Source organism: Falco biarmicus, chromosome 10, assembly GCF_023638135.1.
Source record: "Falco biarmicus isolate bFalBia1 chromosome 10, bFalBia1.pri, whole genome shotgun sequence".
Lineage (NCBI taxonomy): Eukaryota > Metazoa > Chordata > Aves > Falconiformes > Falconidae > Falco > Falco biarmicus.
The window spans coordinates 16,669,606-16,687,970 of record NC_079297.1 but is presented as its reverse complement, the minus strand read 5'-3'; the positions used below and the strand labels follow the sequence as shown (position 1 = coordinate 16,687,970).

The 18,365-nt window shown below is 62.4% G+C and overlaps 1 protein-coding gene across 3 annotated transcripts in view; it reads right to left on the bottom strand.

Annotated features, from left to right (window-relative positions):
* Window positions 1–267: 267 nt before the first annotated feature.
* The window catches only part of SLC12A5 (solute carrier family 12 member 5), a 34,287-nt gene continuing 16,189 nt past the window's right edge, over window positions 268–18,365 (bottom strand). For 2 of the 3 annotated variants that reach the window (XM_056353255.1, XM_056353257.1), the window contains exons 6-26: window positions 17,305–17,435; window positions 16,865–17,106; window positions 16,576–16,787; window positions 14,049–14,216; window positions 12,959–13,057; window positions 12,717–12,774; window positions 11,785–11,959; window positions 10,772–10,890; window positions 10,331–10,429; window positions 10,108–10,227; window positions 9,828–9,932; window positions 9,574–9,742; window positions 8,393–8,588; window positions 8,139–8,308; window positions 7,928–8,059; window positions 7,565–7,672; window positions 7,270–7,392; window positions 7,002–7,189; window positions 6,647–6,661; window positions 5,922–6,055; window positions 268–5,417 (exon numbers count right to left, since the gene is read on the bottom strand). In XM_056353255.1, the coding sequence (XP_056209230.1) occupies window positions 5,326–5,417; window positions 5,922–6,055; window positions 6,647–6,661; window positions 7,002–7,189; window positions 7,270–7,392; window positions 7,565–7,672; window positions 7,928–8,059; window positions 8,139–8,308; window positions 8,393–8,588; window positions 9,574–9,742; window positions 9,828–9,932; window positions 10,108–10,227; window positions 10,331–10,429; window positions 10,772–10,890; window positions 11,785–11,959; window positions 12,717–12,774; window positions 12,959–13,057; window positions 14,049–14,216; window positions 16,576–16,787; window positions 16,865–17,106; window positions 17,305–17,435 (2,855 nt within the window). In that variant the 3' untranslated portion in view covers window positions 268–5,325. The remainder of the gene's footprint in view (window positions 5,418–5,921; window positions 6,056–6,646; window positions 6,662–7,001; window positions 7,190–7,269; window positions 7,393–7,564; window positions 7,673–7,927; window positions 8,060–8,138; window positions 8,309–8,392; window positions 8,589–9,573; window positions 9,743–9,827; window positions 9,933–10,107; window positions 10,228–10,330; window positions 10,430–10,771; window positions 10,891–11,784; window positions 11,960–12,716; window positions 12,775–12,958; window positions 13,058–14,048; window positions 14,217–16,575; window positions 16,788–16,864; window positions 17,107–17,304; window positions 17,436–18,365) is intronic. The other variant, XM_056353256.1, reaches the window with a different exon arrangement.

The window sequence follows — 18,365 nt, the reverse complement described above, 5'->3', positions numbered from 1 at the left end:
TCCTCTTCCAGTCTCTGCTTGTTAGATCCCTTTCTCCATATCTACAACCCTACAGAGAGGTAAAGCATCTTTGCTGGGGTGATGAGAAATATACATGAGCTTAAACATGCAAAATGTGGCCCTTGGGGAGGGGGCTGTTCCTCTCCTGATGTTTCGCTTCCTCTGCTCCCTGCCAAGGGCTTGCTCCTTGTTATGGAAATGGTAGCAGCCAAGTGCAAAATAGCTGTGGAGGCCCTGGAAGCAAGTGAAAACTCTCCATGCAAGTAATGAAGGGTGTAATAAAATCATTTATTGCATTTTGTGCAGACAGGAGTCTAGAAAAATTAATACAGTTAAAGCAGTAAAGCATTAACAGGGAGCATTCAACAGCCAAGGAGCCACTCCTCCATTAATACCTGCACAGAGAACACAGGGTCTGTACTGAGGCGGCCTAGTGCACGATACTGAAACACCGAAATTAAATGCAAGCCTAATACTTTTTTTTTTTTTTTTTTTTTTTTTGGTTTGCAACCTGTTTTATTTACAAGGTTTTAAACTTAATTGCATTGCTCTGCACACAGATTCTCCAAAACACAAAGCATACTAGGTCACTACATGTCTATTGAAATATTGCACTCGAATAAAAGTCACTTGAATGGACGTAGAACACCTAGCTACAGTGATTAAAAGGTTATTGAATGAACTGACTTTGTGGTAACATTCATAACAAATATATTGCACATGTAGCACAGAAAGTGGTGTAACCAGCAAATCTTAGACCTTTTGGTCGTTCTGCTAGTTTTTAGTCCTGCTACACAGAGGAGGGTCTTGACTCTTCTAGTGCAACTCTTACTCTTGTGCAGTGTCTAGTCCTTCCTCTTGTCCAGCCATGGGCCGACACCGACCTGGGCTGGACACTGCCTGTGGCTCCTGTAAGTGCTGTCCTGGGGCTTGCTGCCTGCACTGCATGGTGGCTGCAGCAGCATGAGCTGCCTGCTGCTGCCGCGTGCGGGGGCCTGCGCCTGCCCCGCTGGGAGGGATGGGGCTGCTCAGTGCTCCCGCAGCAGCAGCAGAGCATACGCCATCGCCGGCCTGGTGCTGTGTGCTGGCCGAATGCGGCTGGGGCTCCCCGCCTGCTGTGGGCTGCTGCTGTCCCGCTGTCCTGGCAGGTTGTGTCTGGTCAGTGCTGCTCCCAGCAGCAGCCTGCCCATGAAACAAACTTGGGGGTCAAGACCTTCCTGTCTGGAACAAAAACCAAAATATGTCTGCGCATGTGCCAAGGAGGAACTTGCATGTCTACCAGAGGAGGACACTTGTCTTCACCAAGGTGGAACAGCAGAAGGGTGCTCCATGGGGAAACTGAACACTCACAGAGGCCAAACGTGCAGGGCTGGGTTTGTAAACTAACATGCAGTGCTGTCTGCTAAAACTGGCCCTCTCCAGCCAACGGCGAGGAAGAACTCGCTGTAGAAACCAGCACCTTTCTTGCCACAGCCAAATTTTGCCTGGCAGGGGCGTTGAGGCAGCCCTGGCTCTGTCTAGAGCTGTGCCCCTGCCCTCGCTGGAGGATGAGGAAGGGGAATGGCTTTCATCAGCAGTAGTGATGGAAAGGGCTCGCATTCCTGCTCCCTGGGGAGCCTTCAATCACAGGTTGAAGTGGTGCTGAGGGGGAATGGGATCCATTGGTGATGCTGGGGAGGCGATAAAGCAATTCTCTCAGCGGAGATGCATGCCCTGGTCTGCTGTCTCACCACTGCTCTGCAGGCAATGTCATTCCCTGCTACCCTGTACCTGTGGCTGAAGGAAGAGTTATTTGCCCCTGTTGCTGCCCAGGGTGGATGCTGCCTGCAGCCTCAGCACAGGCAGGTGCTGGTGGTGGCTGCTGCTGCTGCTGCACATAACCTGCCTCTGCACTCATGCCCTCGGTGCTGCCCTGCGTCATGCGCTGGGCAGGAGGGCACCAGGCTCGCTGCCGCAGGAAAGCACCCAAAGCTCCAGGTGGAGCGGCACAGCAGGGCAATAGCCAAGCTGTGATTAGAGGGTGACCGCAGGGAGCGAGTGGCATCTTCTTGAAGAGGCAGAGCAGTTGGCAAGTGTTCTAGGCCCAACAAGTATGGTGCTAGCACATGAGTGGGCAAGGTTGCTGTGCATGCCTCCCCCATTGCTGTAGAAGTGCCTCAAATAATTCTGGGAGGCTGGAAACAGCATGTGAGCATGTGTGTGGTGGCGTAGGACCAGCTCCAAGGGGCAGAGCAACTAGACACTGGCAAATCCTGGTTCCCGTGGGGCTGCCCTTCCCAAACCTAAAGGAACTTCTCACTTGCAGGCGCCTGACTGGTCTTCCGACAGCTCCTGAGCTGCTGAGGCAGTGGCAGGACCAGAGGGTGCTGCCCTGGGCACCTGCACCATTCATCAGCCTGGAGCACCTGTGCTGAAACCAGGTCTCAGCTCACCCTGAGGTCACCTCCTGTAAACGCCGAGCTCCCCATGCCCTTGGGACTAGCTTCCACACCAAAGTCTGCGGCACAGACTGACACAGCCATGCAGGTAGCCGAGCTACCCCGGCAGAAGGCCTGGCTGTGGCTGCGGCTGCGGCTGCTGCTGGAGAGAAGGGAGGCACTTTGGGAGTGATGGAAATGTAGGAGCAAGGTATGAGCAGGCACAGATGTGCAGCTGGGGCTTGGTTTTGGTCTGGGAGCGTGTCCAAGTATTAAAGAAGAAAAAAAAACAACAACAAAACAAAACCCACACCCAACATCAAAAAACCCCACTGCTTTTCATCCAAGCAGCCCCAAATAACTTTGGCCCGGACCTGGGGGCGTAGAAGGGCTCTGCAGTGGCAGTGGGGACTGGAGTCTGGTGCAGAAGCAGTTCCTGCTCTCAGGGGGCCGGAGCTGAGGCTGCAGCCACTCTGCTGGCAGGAGCGGGGGGCTGGGTGCTGGGACCAGCCAGGGCTGCCCGTGCCAGGCAGGAGGCAGCTGCTGCCAGGCCACTCCTGGGGATGCCGCGGCAGCACCTGCTCCCTCTGTGCCAACCGGGAGGCTGCGGGTCGCATCGCGCCTGTCTCAGTGTGGGGCAGCACTGGGGAGGGGTCTGGGGGGCTGAGGAGGCGAGTGCTTCAGCGCAGGGGCTTAGCTCTGGCGGGGGGACAAAGCGCTGCCGCTTCAGGCCAGGCTGGCACAAAGCAGCCAGCACTGCTGGGAGAGGGCAACTCTTAGCAGGCTGCACTTCAAGTGGAAGCTCAAATCTGCTATGAAACAAGTTCAGAAAAGTCTGTGACTTCTTTTCCCTGAAAACTCTTAAGAAGCTAAATTGAGAAGAGAGTGAACCTGCAACCTGGCCCTTTCTCAGGGGATGCCGGTGGCCAGGGAAGGCTGCAGCCTTCACCACCGCTCCAGAGCACTTGGTGCGACGGATGGGCGCCCATTTCATGCGGGAGCAGCCTGTCTCGGCTCTCTGTCCCCATGGCCTGGTGCTAGCAGAGCCCTGCATCTCTCAGAATAGATATAGATCTCTATATATAGACTTCATCTGGTTCTATTAACATAAATATGATCACTTTAAAAATACACGTACTGTATTATGTACACTATGTACATGGGGCGGGGGCGGGTGCGGGCAGGCACCCTGGCTGCCCTCGGCACCGCTTCCTGCGTGGTTCCTGGAACCATTCACATTTGTTAAAAGCTCCTCAGTTTCTCTGGCGTGAGAGATGCTGGGCGGGGAACGACAATGTGGGGGTGACCCTGCAGCTGCTGCCAAAGGTAAGACGTGTTTGAACCGTCCTGGTGCACCCTGCTGCCTGCACGTGGGGGCTGCCTGCTGCGGGCCGGCGGGATGGGACAGGCTTTGGCTGCAGCAACTGTGTGGCCGGTGCCTGGGCCACCCTGGCCAGCCAAGTGCTGTGATGCCCAGGGGGCAGTGGGACCCCTACAGCTACCCCTCACTGCGGCATCTGGCCCTGACAGACCAGGCAAACAGGCTTTGCATATGTTAAAAATTACACACAGATCTGCAGTCTCCTACAGCCCCATGGCAGCGTCTGCAACTGCCTGGGGCTGGGTTAGCAGCAAAGCCCTGGGGAGCAGCAGGGAGAGCAGGGAGCACAGCGGGGCATGGAGCGGGTCCGGATGCACGTGCAGGTGCTTGGACCGGCTGGCCTGGCCAGTGCTGGGGGCCCAAGAGCCTCTGGTGTCCCCCAGTGCAGCGTGGCAGGGGAGCCGGTTGGGGGAGGCTAGGACACCCCTGTGCCCCAGCCAAGAGCAAGTGCTGGTGCCTCGGCCAGGGGGTCAGCAGCACCCATCCAGCTTCAGCAGCCGGAGAGCGGCTCCGGCTCATGCTGCACATGGTGGGCCTCTGCTCGGCTCCAGACACTGCAGCTCCACGCTGTGACCGCTGCATGAGCGCCAGGAGAGCATCAGGGTAAGGAGAGGCTGGAGTCAGTGGGGAGGGGTACAAGGAGCATCTCCCACCCACCTCAGGCCAGAGCTGCATGAGCGCCAGGAGAGCATCAGGGTAAGGAGAGGCTGGAGTCAGTGGGGAGGGGTACAAGGAGCATCTCCCACCCACCTCAGCCCACATGCCATTGTGGGATTGCTGCACTCCAGCACCCAACCCCCTGCAGCTGCCCCCCACCCTCTGCCCCCTCCAAACCATCACTCTGCATCTCCGCACGCTTGGCCCATGGCCTCCGGAGACGGATGACACCAAGGCAGCAGTGAGGTGGGGTTGTCCAGGCCCATACTGGTGAGGGGTGGCCAGGGTGCAGCGCCGTGAGTGGCAGCCCCGGGTGCTGCCGCAGGTGGGGAGAGGAGCGTCCGGCGAGGAAAACGTGCTGGTGGCCTCTCTCTTCTCCCAGCACCTCTGCAGGGAGGCCAGGCGTGAGCTGCAGGTGGCCACAGGGCACAGGCGCGTCCAGCCAAGCTCCACGCAGGGGTAGCGGCACGGTGGGGCTGGGTGCCCATCTCGGCACAGCCACCCTCCTGCCCGGCCCTGGGCTGCAAGCAACAGTGCTGGTGCTGGCAGCAGGGCTGGCCCTGCCAGGGACGAGCAGTGGCAGCAGCGCTGGTCTCTGGTGCTCAGTCTGCGGTAAACTGTATATATTTATATATAAACAAGGACAGCAGTGCTGTGATGTTGCAATGAGGAACAGCTGCTCTGGTGCTGGATGCTCCCGGAAGATCTGGTGCTGGAGTTCGAATGGAGAGATCAGGGGTATGGCCAAAGCCAGGTGAAGTTTCTGCGCACTGGCTGCCATCAGGCCTTCCCTCCTCCCCTCCAGGAGCATGGTGCAAAGGGGTGGCGGGGCTCTCAGCGTGCAGACAAACCTCTCTCGCGCGCCGTGTTTCAGGAGTAGATGGTGATGACTTCCCGGCCCCCACCACGCACCAGGAGCACTCTGTCCAGGTGCTCCGTCAGCACCTCTAGGAACTCCATGTCTGCACAGCAGTCAAGGACCAACGCCACACTGGAACACGGAGACAGCCCCACGGCATCCCTGCCCATCCTCATGCCTGAGGAGCTGAGCCAGCGGCACCAACACCCCAACACCAGAGCCAGGAGCTGGTGGGGTCAGTCCTGGGATGAGGCGCCAGGGGAGTCCACCCGCACTGGTGCCACGTGACGGGGACCACGGCTGAACCCACCCCAACAGACAGCAGAGCCCTGTGGATCCCTGCCCATGCCCCCATGATGTGCCATCATGCTCATGTGTGTGGATGCAATGCCGTCTGGCCCCATCACCCATCCTGTACACGTCAGCTCTGCCGGACAGGCAGGCTGGTGCCAACAACGGCTGTCAGACCCAGCCAGGGACAGGAGGCATAGAAGGGCCTGGGCTCAGGCACTAGACCTGTGCCCCTTGGCACTTGCTCACAAGAGCCACCAGCTTTGGGGGAGTCCTGGCCCCTAGCCCTGAGGCAGCAGCACCGTGGGAAGGATACAGTTCTCATCCCCTTTCCGGTTGCGGGGAGGGCCTGGCATGTTCAGCAGGACCAGCTTGGCGTCCTGGGACTTCTTCACAATCACCTCATTGAGCTTCACGGCTGTGTGCATCCTCCGCACATTGGACTGGTTCCTGGGGGAGATGGCACATGTAGGCACAGGGACGGGAATAGCCAGCTTCTGGCCCCACAACGGTCCCAAGGGGCACAGGGTGGGCTGGCCCTCTGCCCCAGAGGGGTCCGGGGCTGGACTGCAGCATGACCTCGGGGTGCAAGAAGCTTTGTCTGGCACGGCTGCTGGAGAGTCTGAGCACGCACCAGCAGCCGTGAGCTGCAGGGCTCTGTACGGTGCCTGCGCACAGCGGCACACCACAGCTGCGCGGGGCCAAGCCGTGCAGGAGCGAGCAGCAGCAGACGGCACGAGTGTCACTACAGGTGCCCGAGGCCAGGCTCGCAGGAAGCTGCTGGCAGCGTAACAGGGCAGATGGGGAGCACGTGGTGTGGGCACCGTGCGACACACCGAGTCTGTGCAGGGGCTGGCAGCCGCAGCCCCCGCATGCTGCTCGGGTGAGCTGTCTAGCACGGTGCTGGCAGCAGCTGCTGTAGCACAGCCAGCTACCCTTATGCACAGGAGCAACCCCGATGGCTCCAGGCGCCTTGCCCCACGGGTGGCAGCCCAGCTCCCCCCACCCTGGGACTCAGCACCCAGCCAAACCCAGACTTACAGGTTCTCCCACTCCCTGCCAGGAGCACGATGGGGCCGGTCGGGAAGAGAAAGAGAGAGAGAGAGAAGAGATGAGCACTGGGTGTGCACCCCGAGTCCCTGCAGCGCATGCTGCCCAGGAACCCCATCCCTCACAGGCGCAGCTCTGTGTGGGGATCCCACCCCATCTCCCACCCAGCCCCGCCACGGGGGCGAGGTCAGGGCACCCAGGCTGCCGGACTCCCTCCTCAGAGCAAGGATGGAGCTGGTGCTGCCAGGGCTCAGGGCTCTGCCTGCACCCGCCTGGCCGCGGCAGGCAGGAATAGCTGGGGATGAGGGGCACGGGTGGGATGGAGTGGCAGCACATGGGGCCGTACGGCTTCATGTTGAAGAAGTCCTTGATGCCCTCAGGGCTGACAGGGCTCTTGCTCTTGTTCTTCTCAGCAACAGACTTCTCTTTGGTCCAGGTGAGATGCACCTTCTCGGGGGCTGTCTCCACCTCATCACCAGGGGACTGGGAGCTGCTGGAGAATGTGGTGGCATTTTTGTCGTGGATGAGCTGGACCTGCAGAGAGGAGAGTGGGACAGTGGGCAGAGGCCAGGACCGGCCATCTGCCTGGGCTCCATCCTGGTGCAGCCCCTCACCTCCTCCTCTGGCTTCTCCTCGCCGTCGCCCACCTGCTCCTCAGGGACACTCAGGCGCAGGCGTGTGTTGGCTGGGTTCTTGCGCCGGATGGAGCCGCGGGACTCATCCGTGATGCTCTGGATCTGTGCAGGACAGGGTCAGACAAGGGAGCGGGGCAGAAAAGGGCTTGTCCGCACAGACCCCAGCCTGCAGCCCCGGCTCTCCAGCAGGATGAGTGCACAGAGCTGTGGGGCAGCTTAGTCAGCAGCACAGCCACCCATGGGGGCTGGACCCCAGGCTGTCCTGCGGCCTCACCTCCCGCTCCCGCTCATTCTTGGTGAGGTGCATTTGCTTGAGGATCTGGGAGCGCTGCTCCATCACTAGTGTCTTCTCGTAGGTGTAGGCGGAGATGTCACTCTCATGCTGTGGGGGGAACAGGAGAAACCATGGGGCAGGGTGAGCTGCACCCAATTCTCCCAGCCTGGCCCTGCATGTCTCTGTGGACCTATGTGTTCCCATGGTGCTGCATGTCCCCATGGTGCTGCATCCTACTGTGGTGCTGCATGCCCCCGTGGTGCTGCGAGCCCCTGTGGTACTGCGTGTCCCCCCTCTGTGGTGCTGCATCCCCCCACGGCAGGGTCTGCCTGGCTCTCCCATGCACAGCATCCCAGAACTCACCATCTCCACCACCTCCACCTCAGCGGTGATGCGCAGGTGGTACAGGAATGTGGTCAGGTCTTTCTTCATCTGGATGCTGTTGTCGTCCATCTGTGCCACCGTGAAGATACGCATCTTGCACTTGCGCCAGACCTGTGAGACAGGGGGGTATGGGCACGGCTCAGTGGGAACAGCCTTGGCCCCCTGCCCCACACTGCGAGGCCCAAGATACCTTGTGGTGCCGTAGAAGGAAGGGCAGCAGCATAAGCATCCCCCCATCATGGACAATCCACCAGACATCGATGTGGCCCTCCGAGAACCGCTCCTGGTTGCCCGGGAACATAGCAACATTCTTGGCCACCAGCAAAGCCAGGTGCCCAGCTGTGGTCTCTCGCACCAGCTCTGGGAAGGAAAGGGTCAGGTCAGCCGGAGCAGCTTGCAGCCCCCCAGCCTGAGTCCGGCAGCACCCGTCCCTGCGGTGCCTACCAATGAAGTTCCTCCAGGTCTGGTGGTCCTCCTTCTGGCGCCAGCTGCGGGGCCAGCCCACCAGCACTGTGTTGTGCTGCAGCCCCCCCAGCCCACTGGACTGGATGAGATGGGACATGCCATCCCGCAGGTTGGAGGAGATCACCACCTGGCAAAAGCCCTTCACCTTCTCTGCTTCCATCAGGCGGCGGATGGACTAGAGGCAGGAGAGAGAGGTCAGAGACCACAGTGCCCAGTAACGGGCGCCTGCCGCGGGCACAGCAGCCACCAGCCCCAGCAGCAGCACCCTGGCCAGGTGGGGTGCAGGGTACAGGTGGCAGAGCGCAGGGTGCAGGGGTGCGGGTGCAGGCTGCAGAGCACGGGGTGCAGGGTGGAGGTGCAGGTCGCAGAGTGCGGGGTGCAGGCTGTGGGGTGCAGGACCCCGCAGGGTGTGCAGGTCTCCGTGCCCCACGGCAGACTGGCAGCTCTGGGCTGGGAGGGGTGAGGCACGGTGGTGAGCGGAGCTGGCGCACAGCTCTGCGCCATGCCGAGCGGCGGGTCTCCCCGTGCCAGAGCTCTGACGGGTGGCAGAGCAGCAATTAGAGTTATTTACTCAGAGAAATTATAACATGTCTGCATGGGAGAGAAACTGTTTGCTTCCGAGGGCTTAATCTCATTAATGTGCCACCCGGCTGGTGCAGAGGTGTAGGGGGGTGGGGAGGGCTCTCACTCCAGCTGGGAAAGGCTCCGGTCTCCCACCCCACCTGCCGCCAGGGCCAAAGGGTCTGCAGGGAGGGTCGGGGCTGTGGCAGCTGCAGGGGCTACAGGGCAGTGAGGAGCTGCTCAGCCAGCAGCACAGCAGCCCCTGGCTGGGTGCTGTGCCACGCTGTGCTGTGCTGGACCATGCCAAGCCCTGCAGCAGCTGGCTACAACTGGGACCAGTGCTTGGCTGGTGCTGATGTCTCCAGCACCTGGGGAGTGGGCCTGGGGTCCAGAGGTCCCCATGGTGCTCTGAACACTGGCAAAGTGAGGAGTGTCTGGGCTCTGCCCAGTGCCACCCCAGTGCTCTCCCAGCCAGCTGGGGCCACCAGCCCTGGCCATGGGGCAGAAACATCCCTGGGCTCCTGGGGACAGCTGTGGGCACCCAAGCTGGCAAAGCCCGATCCAGTGCGGGCAGCAGTCCCGGTGCAGGAAGCTCTCACCTCCTCTGCCCTCTGTGCCTGCGGGTGGTTGTCCAGGAAGGTCCCCTCCAGCACGGAGGCCACGATGGTGAGGCCCTTGCCGGCCTTCAGCTGTGATGTGAAGGACAGGAGCTGCGGGTGCACCACGTTCTGCTCCTGATCCCCACGGACCAGGACCAGCAGCTGTGGCCTGGAAGGATAGTCCTGTGGTCAGCACCCATGCCCCAAGGCACTCACACAGGCCCCCCAGCCCCTGGCCCCTGGCTCGGCCTCACCTCCAGTTCTTGGTGTGCGGGGGACCTTCCTCCAGCCGCAGCAGGGCATAGCGAGCCGCGCTCAGGGACAGCCCCCGGATCCCGTCACCCCACTCCTTCTCCGCCCTGCGGGAATCAGCAGCACGTAAGGGATGGCCATGGCTCCGGCCACAGGGCACTGCACCGGCACCCTGCAGTGTCCCAGGACGAGCAGCCCAGGGGAGCTGAGCCGTTCACGCCGAGGGGCCAACGTACAGGTGTCAGTGCTGGCCAGGGTCTGCGGCACCACAGTTGCCCTTACCCACGGTACTCAATGTATTTGTAGATAAGGCCAGCGATCAGCATGGCGACCAGGGCATAGTACCAGGAGCAGATGAACATCAATGCCAGGCAGAGGCTCATGCCCAGGAAGGACAGGGTCCTGTGGAGAGCACCGCGCCGTCAGCGCCCCAGCCCACGCAGTGGTGGCCCGGGGTGGGTGGCAGGACACCGGTCCGTTCCTGTCCCATCCCATCCCAGCTCACCAGTGGTAGTAGCGGAAGCGAGGCCGCCAGTTGGGTGTCCGCAGCAGCGTCTGCACTGCACACGCCAGGTTGACAAACATGTAGCACATGAGGAAAAACCTGCAGGAGAGAGTGTGAGGCTGAGCCAGGCATGCTGGGCCAGACAGGGGCTGCAGCCGGGCCTCGCCACACCTCCCAGCCCTGCAGTGGCCTGTGCTGGAGCGGGACCCACCGAGGGACAAGGATGCCAGGGCCGCAGAGCAACCAGAGCCCAATTCCAGCCGAGAAGGGGCTCTGGGCTCCCTGTGGGGCTCCCCTCTTCCCAGGCAGGGGCCGGGGCAGCAGGAGCATCCTGCTCCCCGAGGAGCAGAGACCCACAAGTGCCACCCGCCTGGCCAGGATGAGGGGCATGGGCCCGTCTGCTGCTTGCAAAGGTGTGGATGGACAGAGCATGCTGCCTACATGGAGAGGATGGGAGCCACCTCGTCCAGGGAGGCAATCAGGATCCCGATCTCGCAGATGCAGGCTGTGAGCAGCAGGGCCCACGTTGGCTCCCCATTGGCTTTGCCGTGGCCGAAGACCTGGGAACAAGGATGGGGGAGAGGGGCGCGTTAGGGCTTTGCAATGCCAGTGCAAGGTGGCCCTGGGCAACGGTCCTCGGCACAGCGTGATGGGGCAGACCCTCCCAAGCACCCAGCCCTGGCTGGGAGCAGGCAGCGGGTGCACCGGGGGCATGTGAGCACTGCCGCGAGCAGGTGCACATCCCGGCTGGGTCCGGGCCGGGGGAGCAGTCCGAGGGCTGGCGGGACTGTCTCCTGTCGCAGGTACAGCCCGGCTCCCAGCAGACCCCACAGCACTCCCTGCACCCAGAGCAGGGACCCCCACCCAGGGACAAGCCACAGCTCAGCCTGGCTACAGCCGGCATGGAGTTGGGCACCCCGTGCCCAGCACAGGCATGCTGCCAGTGCAAAGCAGCTCCTCCTGTGACTGCAGGGACACGGGGGCGGGGGGTGGGGGGGTGGGGGGGTGAGGGAGGGGGCCGGAGGCGCATGTCTGGACGCATTAGAGGGTGTGGGCGGTGCGAGCAAGCAGAGCTCAGGCTGGCAGGGTGAAGGAGGGAGGATAAAATTAGCCCGCTCTTCCCTGGGGGGAGCTGTCGGGTTGGATTTGGAGAGATGAGGTTGCGAGAACACATCTTCAGAGAGCAGATAAAATATGAAGCGGCACAGCAGCGGGGGGAGGGGATCCTGACCTTTCCTGGCACTCTCCTCCCACTGACACCACAGCCGAACCCACCGCGGTCCCCGCTGCCGCGCCAGTGCTGGCGGGAGAAGGCCGGGGCAGCCGGGCTGCTCGGGCAGGGGGCGGTGCGGGGGGGAGGCGGCGTGGCGGTGCCCACCAGTCTCCCATGCTGGTGGGAGCCATGGCCACGGTGGGTGCACGGGGCCAGCGGTGCGGGGCTCGGGGACACCTACCCTGAGGAAGGGCACTATCCCATCCCTGGAGATGGCTTGCAGGAGACGAGGGGCTCCGGTGAGGCTCTGCAGCCCAGCCCCACACGTGGAGAAGAAGGAGCCGATGACAATGACCCACGGGGACGGCCACGCCAGGGTGCCAACTACCAGATTCCCGTTGACGGCTTCACCAAACCTGTGGGGCAGCAGCAGCACCTGCAGCTCCGTCCCATGGCTGACCCCCAAGAGCACCAGCGCTGCGGCAGCACAACCCCGCTCCCCAGGGCAGGTTGGCCACTGAGGGACACTGCCATGGCAGGGACAGGACAGGACAGGACCAGGGAAGGGCCCTGCCCTGGCTGCTGATGGCTCCCACCAGCTGCGGAGGGCGAGCAAAGGGCAGGGTCTCAGGTTAGCTGGGGGTCTGTCCCCATCCCCCACCTGTGACTGCGGGCAGGGATGAGGGAGAGGTGTGGGACAGGGGCTCCTCGTCCCCTGTGCCAGGAGGAGGCCGATTCAGGCTGCGTGCAGTTGGATCCCGTTTATGTTGGTGCTGGCGACCCAGAAGTGTCACCTGCCGCGTGCAGTGAGCTGGGCTGCCCCAGATACGAAGGCAGCACAGGCAGCCCTGCCTGTTGACAAACAAGCGCACTGCCTGCAGCTCTGGAGCAGGAGGAAGGGCTGCGGATGTGCAGCAAAACATGGAGGGGGATTCAGAGCACACACAAGCCCTCAGTGCCTGTTACAAACTCAGGCCCCTCCAGAAGCCCCCCACCCCGGTGTTCTCACCCCAGGAGACTCTCCAGTGCCACCCTGTCTGCCCAGTGTGTCCCAGCTACAGCCCCCCGCACACACACCCCACCTCCCGCAGGGGCTGCCTACTGCCCCAGCCTGTTCCTGGGGGGCTGCTGGGCTCCCCCCATGCCTGCCCCACATGGTGCCAAGACACTCACTTGTCACGCAGGACAACCCCCTCGATGCATGCCCCAAAGAGGACAACAGAGCTGATATCTGCCAGGCAGTTAAGGAGAGCCAGGAGGATGCAGTGTCCCGTTTGCTTGCCTGCCCCCCACCAGCAGGGCACCGTGACCCCCATCCCAGCCTGGTGGGGCACCTGAGCGGGTTTGGCCCACACAGTGAACCTACCTGCCCTCAGCCCCACACAGCCCAGGCTCAGGCGAGCCCTGAAGGATACAAACTGCAGAGGTGGTGGCGATGGCCAGGATGGTGCCTGTGGGGATGGACTTCTGGGCGTCCCGCAGGTCTCCGGAGCGGTTGGAGCCAGCCATGATGCCTGGGGAAAGGGGATGGCGCCACGGTGGGCAGAGCTGCAGCCCTCACCCGTCCCAGCGGGCAGGACGGCTCATGCCAGGCACCGCACAAGTCCCGGGCATGGCAGGGCACCAGCTCAGTGGTGTGCCAGGACAGGGAGCAGGCACAAAGCTGGCAGCAGAGCTGGTGCTGCCATGGTTCTGGGCTCCCAGCCCACTCCCCCCAGTACTTCTTCCCCAGCCGCAGTCTGATGCCACTCAAGGATTAGGCTCAAAACACTCTTAAGTGACTTGTCTCATTAGCACTTAATTAGCTAAAGCAGGGATAGTGACTGCAGCAGGGACAGGGACAGGGTCCAGGCCAGCGCTGCTCTAGGAAGGCAGGAGGCCAGGCTGGGACAGAGCTGGTGCCAGCAGGTACAGCACAGCCCAAGGACAACCCGCGCTCCTGCTGTGGCAGCAGCAAGTGTGGCTGTCCCACCGCGTCTGGTAGGGCAGGACCTCACCACCAGGATGGGGCCACCTGTAGCTCAGCCACCACTGAGGGGACACGCACCACGCAAAAACCGGGACCTGCCGGTAAGTGGGCACTGGGCAGGAGGGTGGCAAGGGACCGTGTGCCCAGCAGCACCACAGGGCCTGTCTGGCTGCTGGGACCCCCGCAGTGCCAGACCCCACCGGTGATCCCACCACCTCTGGCACCAGCAGAGCTGCAGGCAGGACCAGGCAGCTGCACCCCACGGCACGTCCACAGCAGGACTGGGGCTGGGGGGGCTCCTCCACCCCCAGGGAGCTATAAATACCAGAGCTGCAGGACGTCAATGCAGCACCGAGCAGCACCGTCAGATCTGGAGCGTGGGTGGCTGCGTGGGAGGTGCAGGCTGCGATCCCCCCCACCCCCCGCTGCCACACCCAGCACCGGGGCAGTGCACATGGGGGAACACTGCAGCACCCGGCAGCACGTGTGCCAGCCGGTGCCCTGCGGCACGCGAGCGCGGCGCTGGCGGCTCCCACCTGTGACCGAGGGGAAGTAGATGCCGACGAGCAGGGTGAAGTAGGAGGTCATGTCACTGAAGACGTAGGGCTGGTCCATGTCCACCGGAGTGTCGGGGGGGCTCACGGAGGGCAGCCCCCGCTTCTCCACGATCACGCCCTTGGTCAGGTATGAGCTCCAGAGGTTCTCTGCAAGGAGACAGGAGGGCAGGCAGCGCAGCCGGCGTGAGGAGGTGCCGGAGAGCTGCCCACACCCAGCACGGCACCCTCGCACACCACAGCCCAAAGGGACAGAGCATGGGGGCATCCAGCACTGCCTCCTCCCAGCTCCGGCCTGACTGAGCTGCCAGGGCTGCTGGCATCCAGCTGGTGAGGGATGGGGCACCCCCAGCCCATCACAGACGGGCAGAAACACCCGGCCTGGGGCACAGGCCCAGCAGCGCAGGTCGGCAACCACAGCAGGTCCGTCTTGGCACTGGCATCACTCCTGCAAGACACTGGAGCAGCTGATGTGGGATTGCAGCAGCAAATAATTAAGAGGGTAACGTAATTAATGCTGATCAACACAGGTTTAAGGAAAGTGGATCGTGTCAGAGTAACTTGATAATGTTTTTGATGGGATTACGAGCACAGGGCTGATGTAACAGGCTTAGTGTCCCTCCACGTGCTGCCTTGGCCGCAGACTGCGGTGAGAAAGTGGAGCAGCAGAGAGCAGCCAGTGCCTGGGCACGGCAGGGAGAAGCCAACAGCCCTTGGCACAGCATTGCAAATGGGCTGCTGAGTGGGTCCAAAGGGGCCCCACAGGGACCAGCCCTCAGCACCTGGTGCTGAGCACCCCTCCCCAGCCTCATGACTTACCCGGACCACTCTCATGTGATAGATGGGGCTGGCAGCCCCCACTGACACGGCCCTGCCCAGCTTATTCTCCCAGAAAGGCACATTTCTCCCCACAGGGAGACCCAGCATCTGGGGCACAGCAAGCCCTGACCACCTCTGCTGGGGGCCATGCAACGACACCCCATCTCGAGATGTTGCCAGCCTGGTCACCCTTGCCACCAGCCACCCCAGAGCAGGTCCTGGCTCTGCTCCACACGTCTCAGCTGTAGGAACGTTTGCTGTCTGCTGTTGTGACAAGGACTAGCTGGGGTGGGCAGAGAGTCTATGTCCCCTTGCTGGCAGGACAGTTACCAGCAGGACCAGGCTGTATCAAGCAGCCAGGGACGCGATATCTGCTCCATGAGACCTCAGCATGGGATGTCATCATAAGCCTCCCAAACACCCAGCAAACACGCTCCACCACATTGTCACAGCACAGCACAGCAGCCACAGCCCCAAGTGCCACATGCTTAGCAAAGCCCGAGCTCCCAAACTTGGGTCCACACAGTCATCGCAGCAGGGACAGGCTGGGGTGGCCTCGCAGGCACCCTGGCGCAGTCTCAGCCTTGGCACCCAGTGGCGACGCAGCTGGGGCTGCCCCACGGCAAGCGCTAGCTGTGCCCAGGCAGCTCAGTCCCTGGCCTGCTCCGTGGGACCCACCACAGACAGAGCCACCGCACGCTCATTGCGTGCACTGGGCACGTTAGCACAGCCAGTACATCCACCACCCTGACACCCACCCTGGCGCGCCGAAGCGCCCAGCCCGGCTGCTGCACCGGGAAAGGTCTGGTCCTGCTTGCAGCTCCGCGGGCAGGGAAGCCCAATGGGGTGCTGCACTGCGCAGCCCCGACACCCACCCTGGCACAGGGGTGCCCAAAGCAGGTCCTGCCGGCACGGCCCTGCGGAGCCCTCTGACACACACCCTCTGACCATGGCACTGAGCATCATCCTCTGCCACCCACTGTGTGAGCACCTGGCAAATGTACCAGAAGCTCTGGAAAAACAGGTCAAAAGTGGCTCCTCCCAGCAAATTCATGAGTTGTTCTGCGGCCCTGGCCACTCTCCCAGCACAGCTGCGGCCACAGCAGCAAACTGCTCCCGAGGGGCAATCACTCCTCATGAAACCTCAGATCAATACCAGCCTTTCCAAAGGCCAAGAGGAAGCAGGAGAATTTATTCCTCCCCAACCTTTGGGCATCCTTCAGAGCCATCCTGCTATGGTCTTGCTGGCACAGACCACGTACCAGTGGCCATAGCACCCAGCTTGGTCACATGGTGCAAGAGTCCATCCTGCTGCCCAGCACAACGTGAGCATGGCTCGCTGCGGCCGAGGGGCAGAGCAGCCCACGGAAGAGACCACCTGTGCACCCCCTCACCTGGAGCCAGCACTGCTCACCTGCCCGGCATGCCCAAGGGGCCAGCTGCGCACCTGACAGCCCTCCACAGCACCAGCCCCTCCACCAGCCCTGCCCAGCAGGCATGTCCACTGCCCCACCATGGCTCCCTGGGGCTTGTCTTGTGCCTCCATCCCTGCACCCACATCCCTACACCTCTGTTCCTGTTTCTCCATCCCCGTGTCTCCCATCTCCGTGCCTCCCTTCCCCTGCCTCTGTCCCCTCTCCTCCATCCCCATGCCTCCATTCCCATGCCTCTGTTCCTGTGCTGTGCCCACCTTGGATGAGGCCGCTGGCAGCACCAGGGATGCCCTCGATCTCAGTCACGTTGTTCATGGTGAAGTACTCATCACAGGTGGCGTTGAGGAAGCGGGAGGTGCAGAAGAGCTCCCAGAGCTTGGAGCCCACTGTCTCGTTCCCCTCCACCACCATCTTGGTGCAGAGGTCAAAGCCATGGCGCGAGAGGGTCCTGTTGCCCAGGAGGCAGATCCTGGCAGGGGGGCAGGCAGTCAGTCATGCACCTGCACACCCCAGCCCCGCCGCAGCCCAGTGGGATGCCATACTCACGGGAAGCTTGGTGGGTCAAAGGCTGACTTGATGACACCAGCATAGATGGCAAGGATGGAGAGGATGACACAGCCCAGGAAGACCAGGGCAAATTTGTTGACATACTTGACCCCCACAAACACCACAGTGGCCATGCAGGTCAGCACGCAGGTGCCATACACACGCATGTTGTTGAGCATTGCAGCTGCCTCCCCACTGGCATCTTCTGCCTTGAAGATGGCCATGGCTGGGAAGATGTAGGCCTGGGAGAGAGTCATGGTGTCACTGCCTAGCTAATGGCCCAGTGGAGGGGACCCTGGGGAAGGGTCCCTCGGCCCCACTGCAAAGCCACAGCCTCCTGATGGGCCATGAGAAGTGGGCAGCACAGGCAGGCGAGAGCATATTGCCCTGCCAGGACCTGAGTCCTCGGCACCACACAGGGGGAAGGACCAGGCACCTACCAGCAGGATTTCGATGGTGCCCAAGATGTACATGGCGCCAGCAAAGGTGGTGCCCAGGTAGAAGCAGAGCCCCACAGCACCACCAAACTCCGGTCCCAGGGAGCGTGAGATCATGTAGTAGGAGCCACCCGCTGCCAGAGAGAGCAAAGGTGGATCCCAGCCAGACCCCCACCGCACCCCCGGTCCTGCCAGGCATCCCGCAGGGCAGGATGGGGCCAGGGCAGCCCTGGTCCCTGCTCCAGCACAGAGCAGGACACAGTCCCCAGGGCCCCAGAGCAGCGGGAGCAACTGTGCTGGCAGAGACGTTCCCCAGGAGCCCAGCAGCCAGGTGTGACAGCCATGGGGACACGTGTCCCCTCAGGCGCTGGATCCCCAGGGACACAGGCCATGCCCTGCTCTGTCCTCCCAGAGGAGCCCTTGGAGCCAGGCTGCTGGGATCGATGGTCCCACCGTGGCAGCAGGACGATAAATAGCTTTAATTACAGCCCGTGCTGGGGCTGTCAGTGCTGCGCTCAGCCTGGCAGGCCAGCTGGGCCGGCACAGCTCACCCACTCCCGGCTCCCTGGGGCTCTGTGGGGCTGGATAAGCTCTGGGGCAGGCAGCCCAGGGGCACCCACCGGCCAGACCCCGCTGGTGCCTCCCCGGGGGCAGAGCCTGCCCACGGCAGCATCCTGGCACCTGGTGTGGCTCAGGGAGGCCGGGGGAGAGGCTGCCCCCCTGCCCAGCCGGCGGCACCCAGCACACCCAGCTCCCCATCCTCCTGCCGGCATGGCTCCCAGCTCCCCGGCAGCCTCACCAGTCTGGCAGAGGGAGGAGCCGTGGCTGGCGGCTCTCACCACCATCTGCACCTCACGGCTCTGGGGACGGGTGGTGGCTCAGGCTCTGTGCTCCCCCAGGCCGTGGGGAACCCACACGGGCTGGTGGCGGAAGGCTGGGGAGAGGCTGGCAGCCATGTCCACCTTCCCGTGTGCGGCACAGGGCAGCCCCAGCGCTCACCAGTGCAGCTCAGGATGGCCTGGAGGGATGCTCTCTGGGAAAAGCCCTTTGCCAAGCTCTGCTCG